Genomic DNA, 19,050 nt, shown 5'->3' with positions numbered 1-19,050 from the left:
TACAAAAGCTCATGAGAGCTATGAACTCTCCTCCCCACAAAGTTGTAAGTGTACACACAATTTCACAGTTGGGTTGGGGTCAGGGATGGACTGCAGATTCAGGTTTAGGACCCCTGCCTTAGAAATCACTAGTTCAAAACCTCTTAAAGTAGCCCAGGTTCAGGGAGGTTGAGTCATTTGGACTCAGCCACAAGGAGTACTGCTTTATTTCTTTCACACCCTCTGCCGGAAGCTGGTCCATCCTTGCTGCTTGACACAGTCGCTGCAGGGAAGAAACATCTGCACAGCATATGTTTCAAGGGACCTGGCACATATGACATACTGTTCTTAATATATTTGCTCCCTTTCTTGGCGCTATGTGTTTTAACCAAGGTCACCTCTCCGAGAAAGATTGTTTCCCCAGGTAGGGATTTTTCCCTGAAGTTAAAGTGCCAGGCGGGTAGTTAATCACTTTAACTACGAACAATCACGCTTAAGCTACATAATCTTTACTCCCTGGAATGGAGATAAGAAACGCCCTAACTTTTGGAATAGAAATTGATAGGATTAAAATCAACAGGTATAAATACAGATGTAATAAGACAATAACAAACAGAACTTGGCTGGAGATCCTGGCTAGAGAACCCAACTATGCTGATCAACTGAATGCCAACTCCGTCCACACCTTTGGGAACCCCTGGATCTGCTGGGGCTGGACCCCAGCAACCCTCAATGCCCTCTTTGATTGTTTATTTATTTGTTCAAAGCTGAGAAAGACCCCACCCTCCTGGCCAGCAGCTCTGAGGACTTGGTCTCCAGGGCCTGCATCTAGACTTGTTGCTTAAGTCTCTGTGATTTCCCCAACCACTGAATGCTTCAATGAGGCCGCTCACATGAGTAACCGTCCCGCCCTCTGCCCCTCCCATCCCAAGGGATTCAAAAATCCAGTCCTGGTTCCTTTCCACTCACACACTCAATAACTTTATTTGCCTTTGGCTGGTTTCTCAGGGAGGGGAGGGAGAGCGGAGGAGGGAGGTGGGGTGGGGGGAGATGAGGGCTGGCAGCAGCCTGGGCTTCATGCGCCCTCTGGTGGACCTTAGAGGCAAGGACTAGAATTGCAGCCAAACCCAAAGGATTTCGTGGTCTCGAGGCCAGTCAATACAGTCTAGGGGGAGGGCTGCAGTGTTCCTCAGGTCTGCACCCCAGACCCAGCTTCAGGAGACTGGGCATGTCGGGAGGAGGCCCTGAATCTCTGGCTCTCATACTCGCCCGTGTTGGATGCCCGCATGTTCTGCCGAGCCTTCATCTGCTTCAAACGATTCTTGTCCACTTCCCGCTTGGTGAGGATGAAGAGGAGGATACCACAGGGGAAGCCGATGGCCCTAGGGGTGGGGAGATGTGCACGGGGTTTGGGGAGGGGCCACGCCTGAGTTAGAGAGGCTGGGGGAAATCTCATTCCAGCTTCATTGATCTCATGAACACTGCAATACCTCTTGTATCTATTTAGCCTCCTCGTTGGCTGCTGGAGGGCCCTACACAAATCAGCTCCTGCTGCTACTCTGCTTAAATCTCGTAACAGCTCTCCATCACTTCCCTGCCAAGTCCAAACACCCAGGCATGGCACAAAAGGCCCAGTGTAGGTGGGTCTCTGCCCACTTCTACATTCCTTTCTCCTGTAGCCTGACACCTCTCAACATGAGCCCTGCAAGCCTGCAAGCCTACTATACAGTCTATGCATGATTCCCCAGATGGCCCATCCTCTTTCCCTTTTCAATTCTTGGCAAAGTTTCTCTCTGCCTGAACTGCCCAACATCCTCTCCCAGAGTACCCTTCTTAATCTGAGTAACTGCTACTTGGTGTGGGGAGAAAGGGCATGGAGTCAAAAGACCTGGTAAGAATCTCAGCTCTGAGCCTCAGTTCTCTCATCTGTGAAATGGGGATGTAATATTTATCAAAGACTAAAACCTTATACTGTAAAGTCCTGGAACACCCAAGGCGCTGGAAAAAAAAAAAAGTAATTTCCCACCCTGATGGGTGTGGCTCAGTTTGTTGGGTGTCATCCCATGCACCGAAAGGTTGCTGGTTCAATTCCCCACACATTGATATTTCTCTCTCCCTCAAAACAATCCTTTTTGGGGGCCTTATATTTATTGACTTTAACTTATTTTTTTGGTTAATCCTCACCCAAGGATATTTTTCCATTGAATTTTAGGGAGAGTGGAAGGGAGGGGGAGAGACAGACAGAAGCATCGATGTGAGAGAGGTGTATCAATTGGTTGCCTCCCATACTGGGGTTGGGGTGCTGGGGATCGAGTCTGCAACCGAGGTATGTGCCCTTGACCAGAACTGAACCAGGGACCCTTCAGTCCGGGGGTCGATACTCTATGCATGGAGCCAAACCAGCTAGGGCTCAAAAAATCTTAAATTTTTTAAAAAAATTCTGCTAAGATCAGATCCCTTGGAAAAAATTGGTAATTTACTCCTCCTTTTCCTTTAATATTGATCTATGATGTATTTAGGTCAGAGTCAAATCTGAATAACGATGTGTTGAACACCTTCGAGCTAAAACCCCAACTAGGTCTCACCCCAAGTTCCCCAAAACAGATGAGGCCAGGGAACTAAATTCATATCAGATTAGCTCAGCGTTCTCCACAGAAAACCCACTCTCTCTCCCATTTCACGTACTTTCCCCCCCTCCCCTGCCCCATTCCTCTGAGATTCCAGTCCTTGCAGCCAGCAATTCTGTCCCCACAGCCCCGGATTCAGCTTACCACCTGAAATGTGGACAAGTTTCTGGGTTCCGCCCTCCCCCGGTGCCACTCGCTATGGGTGGGCAAAGGGTTAGTTAAAACTCACCAGGCTACTCCCACAGCTTTCATGGGGTTCTTGGCCTTCTTTCTGGGAATGTATTCCAGCTCGGGAGGGAGGGGCTCGGGCTCTTCCTTGCACTCCGGGGAGCTGTGGCTCTGCAGCGCCCGGGTCCTGCTCTGGGCCGCTTTGTTAGCGGCGGCTCCTGCGAGAATCCCTGTTGGGCAGAGAATGTGAAGGTCAGGCGGAGGAGCAGGTGGACGCCTGGGAAGGAGAGGCTGCGATCCGAGGAAGAGAAGTGACTGCAGTGTGGTGTCACAAGTGCCAGAGAGAATCCGACGGGAAGTGGGAACATCGCCACTTAGGGGACACCTTTGGGAAGCCACCTCCACGTCACTGTGGGCGCTTCGCCCTGGTGCCGGGAGAGCGAGCTCCGCTCCTGGGGAGACGGGGCGGGAAGGACCGCAGTGGGACTCACAGGAGACGTAGGGAGGAACTCCGCGGGAATGTTTTCAAACCGCAGAAACGGTAGCACGGAAAGGAAGCTTAGAGGTGGTCTACTCCGTCCCCCCCGCCCCGATTCATAGAAGAGGAAACGGAAGCCCAGAGAGAGACGGACGACTTCGCCCAAGGTCACACGGCTAATTATCCGGGGCTAGAACCCGAGCCTCCAGCAGCTCAGGACTCGCCTCTGCACTGCGGTGAGTGTCCAACACCTGGAGCGCGGGAGCCTAGAAGGCTTCCTTGGGACGCCCTCTCGCAGCGAGGACACGGGGGCGTGTGTAAGCCGACGGCAGAGGGGCGGACTGGGTGACCTCGAGAGACCACCTTATAGCCCCTCAACTCTTTCACCCCGCAGAGGGGTGCGAGCAGGAATCGACAGCCCTGACCTCCTGCTATAGCCGGGCTGGATGTAAAAGGAAAAAAAAGGGAGGGGGATCCCCTGCAACCCTGCCCTCCCCGGGGTCCCTCTCCTTACCCCGGAGGACGCGGGCATTCCTCGCCCCCCGGCCCTTCAGCGCCGTAGCAGCCACCACCGCCGCCATGTTCAGATCCCACCCCCCTACACCGCGGTCCCCGCCGGGAATTGTAGTTTGCGTAAGGGGCCTCCCCCCGCTCCTTCCGTCCCGCCTACAGACCAGAAACTACATCTCCCCAAAGCCCTCGGAACGGACTGGCCGAACTACTCCTCCCAGGAGACCCGGAGGCGCGCACGCTCGCTTGTTTCCCTTCTGCCAGGGGCGGAGTCAGGTCGGGCGGAGTTTGGGTTCCCTCTGCCACGCCCCGTCCCTTTCCCAACCCTGCTCTATGATTGGTGGTTAGGCTATCAGCCCTTTTTCTGATTGGCCAAACGGCTGTCGCTCTCCCTTTCCGGAGAGTTGCTTACGCCTATTTCCTCCCGGGGAGGAGGGGCCCGAGTTCCGCGTCGTCGCGCAGCGCTGACTCTGGGAGGCGTTTGGGCCCAGAGAAGTGGATCGGCTGCTTTCGCCGCATGGAATCCGAATCGGAAAGCGGGGCTGCCGCTGACACCCCCCCACTGGAGACCCTAAGCTTCCATGGTGATGAAGAGATTATCGAGGTGGTAGAACTGGATCCCGGTCCGCCGGACCCGGGTGAGAATGGCCGGTCCCGGCCGTGGGGCAGGAGGCGCTCACCCCTGGCCTATGACCCCAGCTTCCCCCCCTCCCCTCCACACCCTACCGGTCATTCCCACCGACTTTCTGCGCCCTTCCCCCTCCTCCCACCCCCACCCTTAGTGCTCGGGCCTGGCCGGGTCGGGGTTCCCCTGACGCCTCCTCCGGCCCTTCCCCTCGCACACCCCCTTCCCGTCATCCCCTCGGTCCTCCTCTCCGGTCCCTGGCCAACGCCAGGTACGCAGCCGGCTCCTGCCCTCGTCCCACACACCTTCTCGGCCTCGCTTCATCCCATTCGTCTGCCCTCACTCTCTTGCCACATGATGCACCCTAGCCCTCCCCACACTTGTCACCATCCCTCTTCCCGCCTGCTGAGCCCCATTTTTTGACCCTCTGACCAATGCAGATGATCTAGCCCAGGAGATGGAAGATGTGGACTTTGAGGAAGAGGAGGAAGAGGAAGAGGGCAACGAGGAGGGCTGGGTTCTGGAACCCCAGGAAGGGGTGGTGGGCAGCATGGAGGGCCCAGACGACAGCGAGGTCACCTTTGCACTGCACTCAGGTAGGTCTCTGCGGAGATCCGTCCTACACTCAGGCCGGGCGGGCATCTGGGCATCGCATCCTGAGGGAACCGCTGGCCCCGGTCTGGAGGAACTCGCGGGCAGGGGCAGTGTGGTGGCATGGCGGGGAGCCTGGGCCCTGGAGTCAGCCGAGAAACCTGTGTTCAAATCTTACCTCGGCTCCTTACCAGTTTACCACCTGCATTAAGCTCCCTGGGTCTTGGTTTTCTTTTAAAACGTTACTTTGGTGTCAGTTACACTGAGCATATTTTATGTAACCCTCCAATGTGAGCTCTTAATGAGGAGCCAGTAGCACGATGTTCTCCTCCCTCTGTTTGTACCCAGCCTGGTGGCATCCCATGCGGAGAGCTGTAAGCCCTGCACGTACACTTTCCTGTTGTCCATGGCATCCGTGTGGGGTGGTGAAGGGTGCAGCATCCTAAGGGGGCATCTGCTCCGGAGAAGGATTTGGAGCGTGGCGAGCTCGGGGAGAGGTTTCTCCAACCATCTGATGCTTGAAACTTAGAAGGAACTTGGATGCATCCTTCTTTTCCAGGAGGAAAGATGTGCTTCTTTGGGTGGGAGGGGGTGGGCTTCCTGCCGGTCCCGAAGGACAGAACCCTAGGTGGGAGCCCCCTCCCCTTACTTGTGAAATATCTCTTGGGACAGCATCTGTGTTTTGTGTGAGCCTGGACCCCAAGACCAACGCATTGGCGGTGACGGGGGGTGAAGATGACAAAGCCTTCGTGTGGAGGCTCAGCGATGGGGAGCTGCTCTTTGAGTGTGCAGGTGAGGGGGCCCCGCTGAGGTCGTGTCCCTTTGGAAGTCCTCCGGGACTAGCCTGCAGAAGTTGTGCATCTCACAGCCATTTATTGACTCTGAAGAGGAATAGCATAGTCTGCTGTGGATATAGGGGAGGGAGGCACTAATTGGGCAAGGGAGTCTGGGAAAGGCTTGAGAGGAGGAGACACAGGCTGACGTAGGGGTATTTGGGAAGAGGGAAGGATGTGGGTATTCTAGGCAGAGGTGCAGAATGGACAAAAGGGTACGACCTAGGCCTAGGCTACATGTGGTTGAGTGGAGGGCCAGCATTGTCTTCCGTGCGGAGACCTGGGTGTGTTGATTCCTGCAACTACAATGAATTCGGTCACCTATTCAGCTGGGATCAACTCTTGTTTTCTCTCAGCTGGTCCTTTCAGAGGCCAGATACCTGGGTCATGTGCCCCCAGCACTAGGTGCCCTGATGTTCTCTTTCTGTTTCTTTTTTTTTCTTTCTTGAAGGCCATAAGGACTCTGTGACTTGTGCTGGTTTCAGCCATGACTCCACCCTAGTGGCCACAGGGGACATGAGTGGCCTCTTGAAAGTGTGGCAGGTGGACACCAAGGAGGAGGTCTGGTCCTTTGAAGCAGGAGACCTGGAGGTGATTAGGGTGGATCCAACTCAGGGGCCTTGGTTGGTAGTGGGTGAGAGCTTGGAGCTTCGCCTCCACCTTTACTAGACCAAGCCATCTCTAAGCCAGTGCACTCTCAAGGTACAGCAAGAATATCTGTGCCTGTTACCTAGACTGTCCCCCCTGACTCAGAAGCAGGGGCAGCTTGGTGGGGCTCAGAAGACACGTTCCTAGGTGGGATGGAGTGATGGGCCTCCCTGCTGACTCTTTCTCCCTGTCCAGTGGATGGAGTGGCACCCTCGGGCACCTATCCTACTGGCGGGCACTGCTGATGGCAACACCTGGATGTGGAAGGTCCCCAGTGGTGACTGCAAGACCTTCCAGGGTCCCAACTGCCCAGCCACCTGTGGCCGAGTCCTCCCTGATGGTGAGATGAGCTCCCCTGAGTGTCCTTTCTTGAGTGCAGAGAGGTTGGGCGCAAGGCTCAGAGTGCGGGCTCAGCAGCACTGACCTCATAGGCCCCAGAGCAGTCAGCTCCCTCTTTTCCATCCTGAACTGAGTCTCCTCTGCTGGGTCCTGGGTGTGTTTGTCCCCTCCCTTTCTTGTCTCCCTCTCTTGGCTCCCACCCATACCCACAATTCTCTTGTTGGGTATGTCTGAGTGTGTGGTCTGTCCTTCTGTCTTCATCTGTACTTTTGGCCCTTTAGGGAAGAGAGCTGTGGTCGGCTATGAAGATGGCACCATCAGGATTTGGGACCTGAAGCAGGGAAACCCTATCCATGTACTAAAAGGTATCAGAATTGGGGGAAGTGTTACCCTCGGCCTTTGTGGGGCGGGTGGTTAAGACCTGGGACAGGACTCAGGGGACAGGGTGAAGTCTAACTTATCCCTTTGCTCCATCCTAGGGACTGAGGGTCACCAGGGCCCTCTGACCTGTGTTGCCACCAACCAGGATGGCAGCCTGATCCTAACTGGCTCTGTGGATTGCCAGGCCAAGTTGGTCAGTGCCACCACCGGCAAGGTGAGTGGGACCTGAAGCCTTGCTGTGGAGCCTTCCACTCTTCTCCCCTCCCTTTCTTATCCTTCACTCAACCTCCCTGCCTCTCCACCTTCCTTCTCTATTAGAGGACCATGTTTCTAGGACCTTCTCTGATGCTTTCCTCTGGCTCATAGGTGGTGGGTGTTTTCAGGCCTGAGTCTGTGGCCTCCCAGCCCAACCTGGGAGAAGGGGAGGAGAGCGAGTCCAACTCAGTGGAATCCTTGGGCTTCTGCAGTGTGTGAGTGTGAGCTAAGGCTTAGGCCTGGAGGCCGCCTGGAGATGAGAGGGACTGCGCTTGGGGAGGGGCCTGGGCGGGGAGACCAGGAAGGGACGAAGGGCATGTGGGCCCAGGTCCCTCTGTGAGCTTTGTGGTGCTCCCCTCTACCCAGGATGCCTCTGGCAGCTGTTGGCTACCTGGATGGGACCTTGGCCATCTATGACCTGTCTACGCAGACCCTCAGGCACCAATGTCAGCACCAGGTACAGGCACCCGTGGGGAGGCCCAGGCCTCTGTCAGGATCCACCCCGGACCTGGCTCCTGCTTGGTCCTGTCTATGGTCCATGTTCCCACCCTCCCTCCCTGAGGTGCCTCCTAGCTCTCCTCCTCTCACCTCCACCTTGCCTCTTGTACCCGTGCAGTCAGGCATCGTGCAGCTGCTGTGGGAGGCGGGCACCGCCGTGGTTTATACTTGTAGCCTGGATGGCATCGTGCGCCTCTGGGATGCTCGGACTGGCCGCCTGCTGACTGACTACCGGGGCCACACGGCTGAGATCCTGGACTTTGCCCTCAGCAAGTAAGTGAAATGGGCAAGGGCTGGAGTCTCTGTATTTGGAAGGCGGGGGGTAGCATGTGGAGGGCCACACGGAAATGGGGGTGTGGGGGGCTTCCTGAGGGAAGCTGGGACCCAAGGCCTGGTTGTGGCTTTGGATGCAGGAGTGCTGGGAAGCCTGAGAGAGTTGCCCTTCTGGTTGACAGTGACTTGCTAGGTCTCATGTCAGTCCCGGGGCTGAGGGGCTGGGACTGCTTCCCCCATATTGTGGTTCCTCTCATTCCCTTGCTGACTGCTGGCTTCACATGTGTTCATTCAACATGGGTGTGTCAGCCTGGTGCTAGGCACCTAGGGCATAGAATTGATGTGCTCCAGAGGGCCACTGGGGGTGGGGGTGGGGGGTTGGGGGGCCCTGGGTCATGGGCTTGGGCCAGCCCCAAGGCTCCCATCCCTTCGAGCCTATTCTTTCTGTCCACAGAGATGCCTCCCTGGTGGTGACCACATCAGGAGACCACAAAGCAAAAGTATTTTGTGTCCAGAGACCTGACCGCTAGTGGCTGCAGCCTCTGCTTTGGGTCTGGTGTTGAGGTGAAGGGAGACCCCTCACCAGCAGAGGCAGGAGGGTATGAAGGAAGAGGATGGGAGGGGCCTCGGACTACTTTCCAGCCCCTTCACACTGACTTGCCCCTCTGTCCCTTTCTTCTCATAAGAGACCCACCCCTCACCCCTCAGGCCCCTCCTCCTCCCCCAGACCCGGGGGATCTCTCAGAGGGAGGTTCAGACCTCTTTCTCTTTCACTTTCATTTGTGGGTGTGAGTTATGGGGTGCCTATTTGTATGTGGGGAGTAGGTGTTTGAGATGCCTGTTCTTTCCCTTCCCAAGTCTCTGGGGGTGGAAAGGAGGAAGAGAGAGATTAGTTACAGATTTTAAAAATGTAAATAAAATATACTTCCCAGAGACTATGTCTGTGGATTTTGTGGTGGCCGGACCTGAGGAAGAACTGGTGAGGGGCATATCAGGGCGAGGCCCCCACATGTGCTGGACTTCCAGCACTCAGCCCGCCCTCCCTGCCGGTGGTGCAGCCTCACCTACAATTGCTGCTCTATCCAGAGTTGGAATCTCCCTTGATTCCCTTATTTTAGGTTCTTTCCACAGCTGTTCTACCTGCCTCTCCCCTTCTGCGATATGGAATGAGATACCAATAAACTCGGCCGGAGGAGCTTTATTCCACCAATAAAAAAGGGCAGGGTCTCTGATCCTGGGGTGTGCGGACAAGTGGAGACAGGCGTGGCTGAGATGGATGGATGCTTCTAGTAGGAGTAAGCGGAGGCCCTTCCCCTAGTTCAAGTCCAGGTCCATGCTGCTTTGGCTGCTGGTGCAGTAGGCAGTGCCGGGGCCAGGACTGCTCCGGGAGGCTCTTCCCCGCAGCACCCGGCGCCATCTTCGGGCAGCTGCCCTCCAGGGAGCTGTGTAGCGCTGATCACTCAGCCCCATGGCCACAGGCACGGCCGCTGCACTGGCACTGCCCAGTGAAACAAGGGACAACAGAGTTCCAGGCCCCAGCGGTGGGCGCTGCTCATAGGCCAGCACTGAGAGGAGCAAGGTGGCCACGTAGGGTCCCCAGCACAGCCCAAAGAGCAGTGTGGCTCCAGCCTGTGCCCTTGCTTGCCTCCAGGTAAGGGCCCGGGCCAGGGCCGAGGGCACCCCGCGGCACACTGCCCGTTCCTGCCGGCGGATGTCCTGTAGCTGGCGATGGGCAGTGATCAACACACGGGCAGAGAGAAGGGCCGCAGCACCCACGGCAGGCAGCAGCAGCCCATAGACTTCGAGGTAGAGGTAGGGGGCTGGGAAGACAGCCTGGGAGCTGCAGTTGGCACCAGGGGCCCAGTGGTTCCACCCCAGCGCGGGCAGGCTGGTGAAGAGCAGGGGGCCAGCCCAGGTGAGGAGCAGGGCCAGGCGAGTGCTCCCAGGGGCCCGGAGAGGCCGCAGCACTGCCATGTAGCGCTCCCCGTGCACCAGCAGCAGGTTGGCGAGCAGGGAGAGGAAAGAGAAGTTGGGAGCTAAGTAGAGGAAGAGACAGGACCAGTAGCCTCGGCGGCTCTGGCTCCACAGGCCTGGCAGTGTGGGCAGTGCCAGCCCCGTGAGCAGCCCAGCGAGCAGCAGGCTCAGGAAGAAGCAGCCAGCAGGGAGGCTACGCAGGCGGCGGTCCCCGGCAATGCCCACGGCCAGGAGCAGGTTGGCCACGACGATGAGGCTTGCCAGGACCAGGGAGAGCCCAAAGGCTCCCATGGGAACAGCACCGGGCACCTCCCTGGTGCTGTTGGGTGTCATCTTGGGTCTGGGGACAGGGAAAATCTGGAGCAACGGCCGACATGCCTGGACAGGAGATGGGGTGGCCAGAGTTAGGGTGGGGCTGTGGGTCACTGTCCTCTTGGGAATACTTATTAATCTAGAGGTTGCAGCCAAATGGATGAAGCTGTATACACATTTTTTTTCAATTAATGGCCAATTAAAATTTCAATTTCTGGCTTCTCTTAAGAAATCAGTCGTGGCAATACCTATGTCCTGTATGGTAGTGACCAGCTGGAGTGGGGACCTCCCCACAGGCCACTTCACCCATTTCTGTTATCCGCTTGGCCCCCTTGGGCAGCTGTGCTTATGCCTGTTTAAACTGAAAGAATGACCCATCCAGCCCCAAAGCATCTTGCCCGCCCCTGCCTCTACTGGCAAGGCCTCTAAACTAGCCAAAAGGGAAGACGGGGTGTGGCTGGTGTAGTGGTCAGCCAAAGCTGACAGCCTCCTCTGGGCTAGGGCCAGGTGCTAGAAGTGGGTGCTCAGGTGCAGGAGAGGGGTCTCTGTCTTCAGATGCTCGAAGCCTGGTGGGAAACCAGAGCATTAGGATTGGGGTGGGGGCAGGAGTGAGGCAGAGAGAGGGATCACTAAGCATCAGAGTTAGTGGCGAGGTCAGGGCAATGGTGGCAGCAAGTGGGATGCCCTGTCCCTTGCACCACCATCCCCATCTGCCCGGTGGCCAGTTGGTTACAGATGAGTGAGCAGCCTCTGGATAGGACTTCCAGCCCATAAACTTGACTCATCTGCACCACTAGCAACAGGTCCCTTCCAGGGAATTGGAGGAGAGAGAGGAGTTGCTGGGGGTAGAAGTGAGTGGGGGGTGGGGGGGGGGTGGGGGGGTGGGGGGGGAGGGTGGAGGAGGATTGGCAGTGAATGTGGAGATGCCAGCAGCAAGGACACCTCCCACACCCTGAGGCTGAAGCTGACCCCCAGGAAAGGGGAGAGGAGCTGCTGGACAGGGCTGGCCTCTCTGCAGCTCTGCTCTGTCCCTGTCCTTTCCTTCACTTGGCTCCTTGTTTTCAGCCCGCCAGCACCCCGGCCCCACTGCTACATCGGGAAACAGGGAGGGGTCCTGGATCCTGTGGGAATGCCTGCTTCTGTCCATGGGAGCAGCTGCTGTTGCTAGGATTAAAGTCAATAAGGAAAGGATTCCTACTGCCCCCCCCCCCCTCCCCGACAGCCACCCTGACTCAGGAGAAGCTGAGGCCCCCACGCCGGGCCTCCAAGCTGCTGCACCCTTCCCCCCCCCCCCCCCCCCCTGTTTTCTCTTCCTCAATCTTCCCTTTGCCCCCAACTCAGGACATCTTTTCTTTTCAGCAGCCCTCCAGTTTCTGTTCCCCTTTGTCCCTGCATGTCAACTTGATTAAACCCCACAAGACCTCAGGGTACCTTACTTCCAACCCAACCTCTGGATCCTGGGCTGGAGCTCCAGCCCTCCTGAGTGAGTCCCCTACCCCACCAGAGCGGCAAGAAGGGAAGGGCCAGCCCCAGGAGCGACTTCCCAGTGGTGTGTGGGTAGTGTGACCCTGCTGGGTCTGGTGGCAATGGCTTCTTCAGGGTTGGGGCTGAGGTCTGGGGTGGGGAGGGGCGTAGCGACTCACATGGCAGTTGGAGACAGGTGCTCCTCAGCCTGGCCTGGCCTGTGTCAGGGAACTGCTGCAGCCGACCTTGCAGGGCCTCTGGAGATGTCTGATGTCCCGGCCGCGGAGAGCATGGTGCCTCCACTCTGGGATAGCAGGGCCCCAGGCTCGTAGCTGCCCCAGCTCTGCTCCTGCCTGGGTTCTGGGAGGATGGAACTGTGGCCACGGGGCTTAGCCTGGCCCCGCCTCTGAGGGTGGGACCTGGCACACCCCGGCTTTAGCAAATGGGAGGCCTTCCTCCTCTCCTGCTGGACCCGAGCTTCCCCTTTCCAGCTACTGGCCATAGCTTCACTTAGGGGGCAGATCCTCTCTCAGGTCACTCAGTTTGGAGACCCCTCCCCTGATACTGCCTAGCTCAGCGGTTCTCAACCTGTGGGCTGCGACCCCTTTGGCGGTCGAATGACCCTTTCACAGGGATCACCTAAGACCATCCTGCATATCAGTATATACATTACGATTCATAACAGTAGCAACATTACAGTTAGGAAGTAGCAACGAAAATAATTTTATGGTTGGGTCACAACATGAGGAACTGTAAAGGGCCAGAAGGTTGAGAACCACTGGCCTAGCTGATCTGAGAAATGCATTCCCTAGTGAATGATTTCCTTCTACCCCTCCCCACTTTCTGCCCCAGCTAATACATTTACATTTTATGAGCTTTATACTGGAGTGGCCAGCCAGCTGACAGCATATTGAGCTCCATAATCCTACCTGTCTGCCAAAGGGGAGTGTGTGTGTAATGGTGGCAGTAGGGGATAGGGGTTGAGTATCTTCACTGCCCCCCATCTTATTGCCTGGTGGACCTTTCAGATTATAAAGCCAGCCTTGCCTTCTAGAATCTGGAGTCATTCCGCATTTTCCTCTGCTACTTTGTGAGTCAAGTTGTGGGCTACAAGCTCAAATAGCTCTGGGGTGTGATATTGGGCAAGCTACCTCTGGGCTCCAATTTTCCCACCTGTAAAATGGGGAAGAAAGAAAGCTACTCTTAGGGTTGTTATGGAAAATGTTATGGGATAACATATGTAACTAATTAGATCCCAGTGCCTGACACTTAATGGGGGAAGCCATTCTCAGAGTTGTTGTGGAAAATGTTATGGGCCTGTACAATGAGTATATTTATAAGTGGAACAACAAATCAATGTTTTCCTCTCACGCTCCCCCTCCTTCGATGAATAAGAGGCACAAGCCAGTGTTGGAATCAGAAAGCCTGGCTTTGGATCTCAGAATCCTGGCTGAGATCCTATTTTTTTAGCTGTATAAATTTGGGCAAGTTAACAAAGTTCTCTTGCCTTAGTTTCCTCATCTGCAAAATGGGGCTCACATTGTACTCACCCATTGAGACTAAATGAAATATGTGATAAAAACTTAGATCAGCCCTAACTGGTTTGGCTCAGTGGATAGAGCGTCGGCCTGCGGACTGAAGGGTCCTAGGTTTGATTCCAGTCAAGGGCATGTACCTGGGTTGTGGGCACATCCCCGGTGGGGGATGTGCAGGAGGCAGCTGGTCGATGTTTCTAACTCTCTATCCCTCTACCTTCCTCTCTGTAAAAAATCAATAAAATATATTTAAAAAAAAACAACAACAAAAAAAACTTAGATCAGTGCTTGGCACATAAGCACTCAATGAAAGGTAGCAGTTAATAACATTATTAGGATTTCTGCCCTTCTCTGCATGTCCCTTCCCTCCAGCCAATCCTCCCCTCTAAGAAAGAACTTCCCTGAGAAAAGCAGATTACCTATGAAAAGCAAGAGGGCAGTGACGCTTTTGCTCCACAGGGAAACTAAGTACAATCACGTGTCACTTAACAACAGGGATACATTCTGAAAAATGGGTTGTTAGCTGATCTCGTCGTTATGGAAATATCATAGAATTTAGTTACACAAACCTATATGGTATAGCCTACTACTCACCTAGGGTTAGTATAGCTTATAGCTCTGTAGGGAAGGAAAAATAATTTTCCCTCTACCCTCTGGACTCTTGGCTGAGACATTCCTTTAATAAGAGACACATTAACAAGAGAAAACATTTGATAACATGCGTACTTGGGAGCTAGGAGTTACCCAGGGAAACTGAGTAACTCACCAGAATGCCTGAAACCATCACCTTAAATACCATCTTTAGCTTAAGACAAAGGATGTTGGGGAGTGGTTCTCAACCTTGGCTGCACATTAGAATCCCCTGGGAATCTTTTTAAAATCCTGATTTCTGGGGGGAAAAAATAAATAAATAAAAAAATCCTGATTTCTGGGCCTCATCCTCCAGAAATTGTTTCTTTGTTACTAATGTTGTGGCCCTACCCCATAACAAAGAAACAATTTCCGGAGGATGAGGCCCAGAAATCAGGATTTTAAAAAGATTCCCAGGTGATTCTAATGTGCAGCCAAGGTTGAGAACCACTGATGTTGGGGCTGGGGGAAAGGGCCGTAAACAAGGGGTAAGGTTATTATGCAAATTTCAGTCAAGGTCTTCTACACTGATAAGACTTTCTAGAGATAAGGTCCTTCCCCTTCTTCCTGGTACACTGAGGAAGACACACAAATGGAGAGGTCCCTACAAGCACAAATATCTTTTACAAAGAGTAACTTCTACTTGGTTTTCAGAGCTTCTTCCAAGTCAGAGGGTTTCTTAAAATTAACCAGCCTAAAATAATCCTTATGCTAAAGAGACATATTTGCGGGTGACAAATTCTGTTCCCTTACAGCTCCCAGGCTACAAACCAGAACAGCATGTCACTGTTCTGGGTACTGTAGGCACTTGTAACATAATGGTATTTGTGTAATGCATTTTGCTACATCACTAAATGATAGGAATTTTACAACTGCATAATCTTTTTTTAAAATGTATTTTTATTGATTTCAGAGAGGAAGGAAGAGGGAGAGAGAGATAGAAACATCCATGATGAGAGAGAATCATGGATCGGCTGCCTCCTGCAAGTCCCCCACTGGGGATTGAGCCCACAACCCGGGCATGTGCCCTTTACTGAAATCGAACCTGGGACCTTTTAGTTCGCAGGCTGACACTCTATCCACTGAGCCAAACCAACTAGGCTGCATAATCTTTTTAAAAAAATATTCTTTAGCCCTAGCCGGTTTGGCTCAGTGGATAGAGCCTTGGCCTGTAGACTAAAGGGCCCCTGGTTCGATTCCAGTCAAGGGCACACGCCTCAGTTTCAGGCTTGTGCATCTAAGAAGCATTCTTTTTTTTTCTTCGAATTAAAGAGTCACATTTATTGCAATCCGGGACTATGAGGAGCCATTCCCCAAATCTCATAGTCCTAAGAAGCATTCTAAAAATGTGTGCACAATGAAGGAAACTGGTGCTGTTTTGTTTATATGTTATATTAGGCTTTTCAAAACTAAGCTAAATGCACCCAAAATATGTCCCAGATGGCAGTGCTCTACATGGGTCCCTTTTTTTCTGGCATTCTATGCCTTTCGGTCTGTTGTGCAGGAGGCAGCCGATCAGTGATTTGCTCTCATCATTGATATTTCTATCTCTCCCTTCCTCTCTGAAATCAATTAAAAATATTTTAAAATATATATATTTTTATTGATTTCAGAGAGGAAGGGAGAGATAGAAACATCAATGATGAGTGTCTGTCTTCTCCTCTACCTGTCATTGGCCCCCAATTGTGTGTGTGTGTTTTGGGGGGCAGTACTGAGGGGTTGTGCAGAAAGCTTTGGTTTATGGTTTGAATTCCTTGGTCAAGTAAATTAGGCAATGCCAGCCGCTGTGGGTTTGTCCTTGGAGAAAATGTGGGCCTGACAAGATGGAGAGGCCATTCTGGAGGGCTTTGCTGGAGAAATAAAAGCTACCTTTTCTGTCTTCTCTGGAGCTCTTCATTCTCATAACTTTGTTCCTGTTGGTATAATTAAACTCGGGAAGGTAAGATGTTGCATCCACCTGCTTAGAGCAGACCCAGGTCCTGGCCCTTTTCAAATTCATCCCACATTTAACTTAAGGATTTGGAACATGCAGTGACAGGTTACACAGTTCAGTTTTATATCCTATTGTATTAATTTTTTTTCCTGTTTGAAAACAGTTATGATAGTCCTTTGGGGGAGAATCCAGTATTGGCAAAGTTAAATGTATTTTTTAAAAAATATATTTTATTGATTTTTTAGAGAGGAAAGGAGTGGGGTAGAGAGAAACATCAATGATGAGAATCATTGATTGGCTGCCTCCTGCATGCCTCCCACTGGGGATCAAGCACGCAACCCAGGCATATGCCCTTGGCTGGAATCGAACCCGGGACCCCTCAGTCCACAGGCCGACGTTCTATCCATTGAGTCAAACCAGCTAGGGCTAAATGTATTTTAAACGGAAAGTTTTTAGAATGTTGAAAAGTAATTGAAAAAAGTGATGAGTAAATGTCTAGGCCAAGATATTCCAATAAACCTTTCAGAAGCCTTAGAAAAAAAAGAAAAAGAAACATCAATGATGAAAGAGAATCATTGATTGGCTGCCTCCTGCATGCCCCACACAGGGGATCGAGCCCGCAACCTGGGCAAGTGAAGCTGCCAGTCAGGCTACATCTGCATAATCTTATGGGACCACTGTCCCATGTGCAGTCCTTTAAAGACCAACATGTCTTTTTAAGAAAAGTATGTTTTTACTGATTTCAGAGAGAGAGGGAGAGGGAGAGATACCTTGACTAGGGATTGAACACCAGCAACCCTTCAGTGCATGCGGTGCATTGGATGACACTCAACCAACAGCCACACCAGCCAGGGTCAAATGTCTTTAAGTAATGCATGACTGTATAGTGAGAGGAAGGGCAAGTTCAGGGTTAGAAAGCCCAGAGGTGCCCCCATTTCTACATCATATCCAGTGTGGCTTTCGGGTGAGGGAGAGAAGCCAGTTACACGCCCTGAAATGGAAGGGAACAGGCTAAAACTGCAGCAAGAAAGCTGGAGGTGAGACATTAGGAAACACTTCCTCGCTCAAGAGCACAGGTGGATGGACAAGGGGACTTTGGAGTTCTCTGGGGGAAACCAGGGTTGAAGGACTGGAGGCACAGCTGTCAGGGGTCCTAGAGAGGCCCGACTTATGTTGGGACAAAGTGGGTAGAGGAAAGCATCTAGCCTCAAACCCATCCTCAAGGAAGCCGGTGGGCGAGGGACACTGGGTTCCAACAGATTGTCCTCAGCCCCACACTATCTGCTGGACAGAAGTCAGAGGCTCTGGGAGAGTTCATCCTGGAGTCTGGACAGAAGTGGGTGTGGGGCCCCTCCGATATTGGACTGCCAGGAATAAACAGACCTCCGTCTGTTCCCAGCTCTGGCCTCCTCCCTGAGGGATCCAGGATGTCTGTGTTTCTTCTTACTGCTCTGTCTAAACACTGTGTGTGGGATGACGTGTGAAGGGGGAACAGCTTAGGCGGTGGGAATTGGGAAGCCTGGGTTCTATCCCCTGCTCCCTCAGCCATTTCTTCCTTACTGGATCATCTAGTTCCTCTCTGCTCCCCCACAATCCCTGCGACTGACTCATCTGCCATTTCTCCTTTACCCAAAGGAGTCCTAATACAGGCAGCTTGCAAATGCTCCATTGAGCTGACTCTGCAGGCTCTACCACCCAGCCCCACCCAGTTCTCCTTTCCTCAGGTAAAGTCTGCATCATGGTGCCCAATCCAGACTCTGGCAGGGAACGTTGTGGGCCTCCTTTGCCCATTCCATTCTCTTGGATATATGATTTTTGCTGATCCTCCTTGAGCCGCTGTTCAACCCTTCACTAGCTCTTGGGAGTCTCTGAAAGGTTCGGGGCACAATCGTGTGACTGAAATGGCCAGGATCCTGGCTTCAGGAAGCCCTAAGTCAGCTATATGGCAGAAGAACCCCTGGCCCTGTTAAGGTTAAACAGCCAGATTCTCCACCTCTCCCCAGGAGCCAAAGGAAATTGCACTGCTTTTATCAATTTCCAAAGGGAGAAGTATTGCTTGAACTCAAATAGCACCCACTCCCTCCAGTAGACCCAGGCTTGGGTCTTAGGCCTCTACAGAGCTTTTGGGATGAGTGCCTATCATTCCAACTTTGAATGACACCAAAGGGGACTGAAATGGCAACTGCTAAGTACCACCTCTGATGTAGCAGCTAGCACTTTCTTTTCCTGATTGCAACTTCCTGTCCTTTCATCCCCACTCCTCCACTTCCTATTAGTCTTATTGCCTTTTCTGCCAAGCTCCTAGATCTTAAATATATTTTTATTGATTTCAGAGGGGATGAGGGAGAGATAGAAACATCAGTGATGAGAATCATTGATCAGCTGCCTCCTGCACGCCCCATATTGGGGATTGAGCCCGCAATCTGTGAATGTGCCCTCACCCGGAATCTAACTGTGACCTCCTGATTTATATATAGGTCAACACTCAACCACTGAGCCACACTAGTTCTTAGCATACACAGGTCCCACTTTACCCAGGCACAGAGGGCCCCACCAACACCCTCCTCATCTCCCACTGCATCCAAGCAGAGAAAAATACCACCTCTCTTGGGAAGGACCTTGGCTTATGTTGGACTTTGCTTCCTTAGCAGTCCTGCCACTTCTGATCCCCTTGAGTGTATAAGAATGGAACTTAAGATTTCTTAGATGGCATTATCAAGGATAATTATAGGCACTGTAATTGCCTATGTGATATCCAGTTATCTTCAAACGCTGACCCTCATTATCTTGAGGCCTCCTTCCTCCCACAGTCCACAGGAACTTGGCTGAAGTTAGTGGGCCTTTGTCCACAAAGGGAGGGTCTTTCTACACCAATACCAAGTGTGTCTTGACACAGGTGAAGAAAAAGGAGCAAGTCTGGAGAGTCTTCACCCGCATGGACTTTTATAGGATACTGCCTTGGGATCTACTGCTGTAAAAAATATGTAATGCCTTGTT

At 52.9% G+C, this 19,050-nt stretch overlaps 3 protein-coding genes across 5 annotated transcripts in view; 1 reads left to right on the top strand and 2 right to left on the bottom strand.

Moving 5' to 3' along the window:
* PNKD (PNKD metallo-beta-lactamase domain containing) overlaps positions 1–3,866 on the bottom strand; it is a 68,658-nt gene extending 64,792 nt beyond the window's left edge. Inside the window, exons 1-3 of one of the 2 annotated variants that reach the window (XM_081096394.1) lie at positions 3,767–3,866; positions 2,836–3,004; positions 948–1,361 (exon numbers count right to left, since the gene is read on the bottom strand). In XM_081096394.1, the coding sequence (XP_080952520.1) occupies positions 1,169–1,361; positions 2,836–3,004; positions 3,767–3,833 (429 nt within the window). In that variant the 5' untranslated portion in view covers positions 3,834–3,866 and the 3' untranslated portion in view covers positions 948–1,168. Of the gene's footprint in view, positions 1–947; positions 1,362–2,835; positions 3,005–3,766 lie in introns of those variants that run through there. The other variant, XM_081096392.1, reaches the window with a different exon arrangement.
* Positions 2,982–9,140, top strand: AAMP (angio associated migratory cell protein). Its single transcript, XM_081096391.1, has 12 exons — positions 2,982–3,488; positions 4,195–4,400; positions 4,828–4,983; positions 5,651–5,770; positions 6,263–6,402; positions 6,655–6,799; positions 7,080–7,163; positions 7,278–7,393; positions 7,546–7,649; positions 7,801–7,891; positions 8,051–8,205; positions 8,660–9,140. Exons 2-12 carry the CDS (start codon positions 4,280–4,282, stop codon positions 8,733–8,735), a joined length of 1,308 nt encoding a protein of 435 aa, XP_080952517.1. The 5' UTR covers positions 2,982–3,488; positions 4,195–4,279; the 3' UTR covers positions 8,736–9,140.
* A 247-nt stretch (positions 9,141–9,387) lies between these two features.
* GPBAR1 (G protein-coupled bile acid receptor 1) lies at positions 9,388–13,863 on the bottom strand. 2 transcript variants are annotated; one of them, XM_081096396.1, is made up of 3 exons: positions 12,135–12,319; positions 10,740–11,057; positions 9,388–10,557 (listed from the first exon to the last, which is right to left on the bottom strand). In XM_081096396.1, the coding sequence occupies exon 3, from the start codon at positions 10,510–10,512 to the stop codon at positions 9,520–9,522; it is 993 nt and encodes a 330-aa protein (XP_080952522.1). In that variant the 5' UTR covers positions 10,513–10,557; positions 10,740–11,057; positions 12,135–12,319; the 3' UTR covers positions 9,388–9,519. The 2 variants fall into 2 exon arrangements, with proteins under 2 accessions (XP_080952522.1, XP_080952521.1); XM_081096395.1 differs by lacking the exon at positions 10,740–11,057 and having other exon boundaries at positions 12,135–13,863.
* Positions 13,864–19,050: the final 5,187 nt, after the last annotated feature.

Source organism: Myotis nattereri (genome assembly GCF_964212035.1).
Source record: "Myotis nattereri genome assembly, chromosome: 7".
In the NCBI taxonomy this organism is placed as follows: domain Eukaryota; kingdom Metazoa; phylum Chordata; class Mammalia; order Chiroptera; family Vespertilionidae; genus Myotis; species Myotis nattereri.
This window is presented reverse-complemented; position numbering and strand designations above follow the sequence as displayed.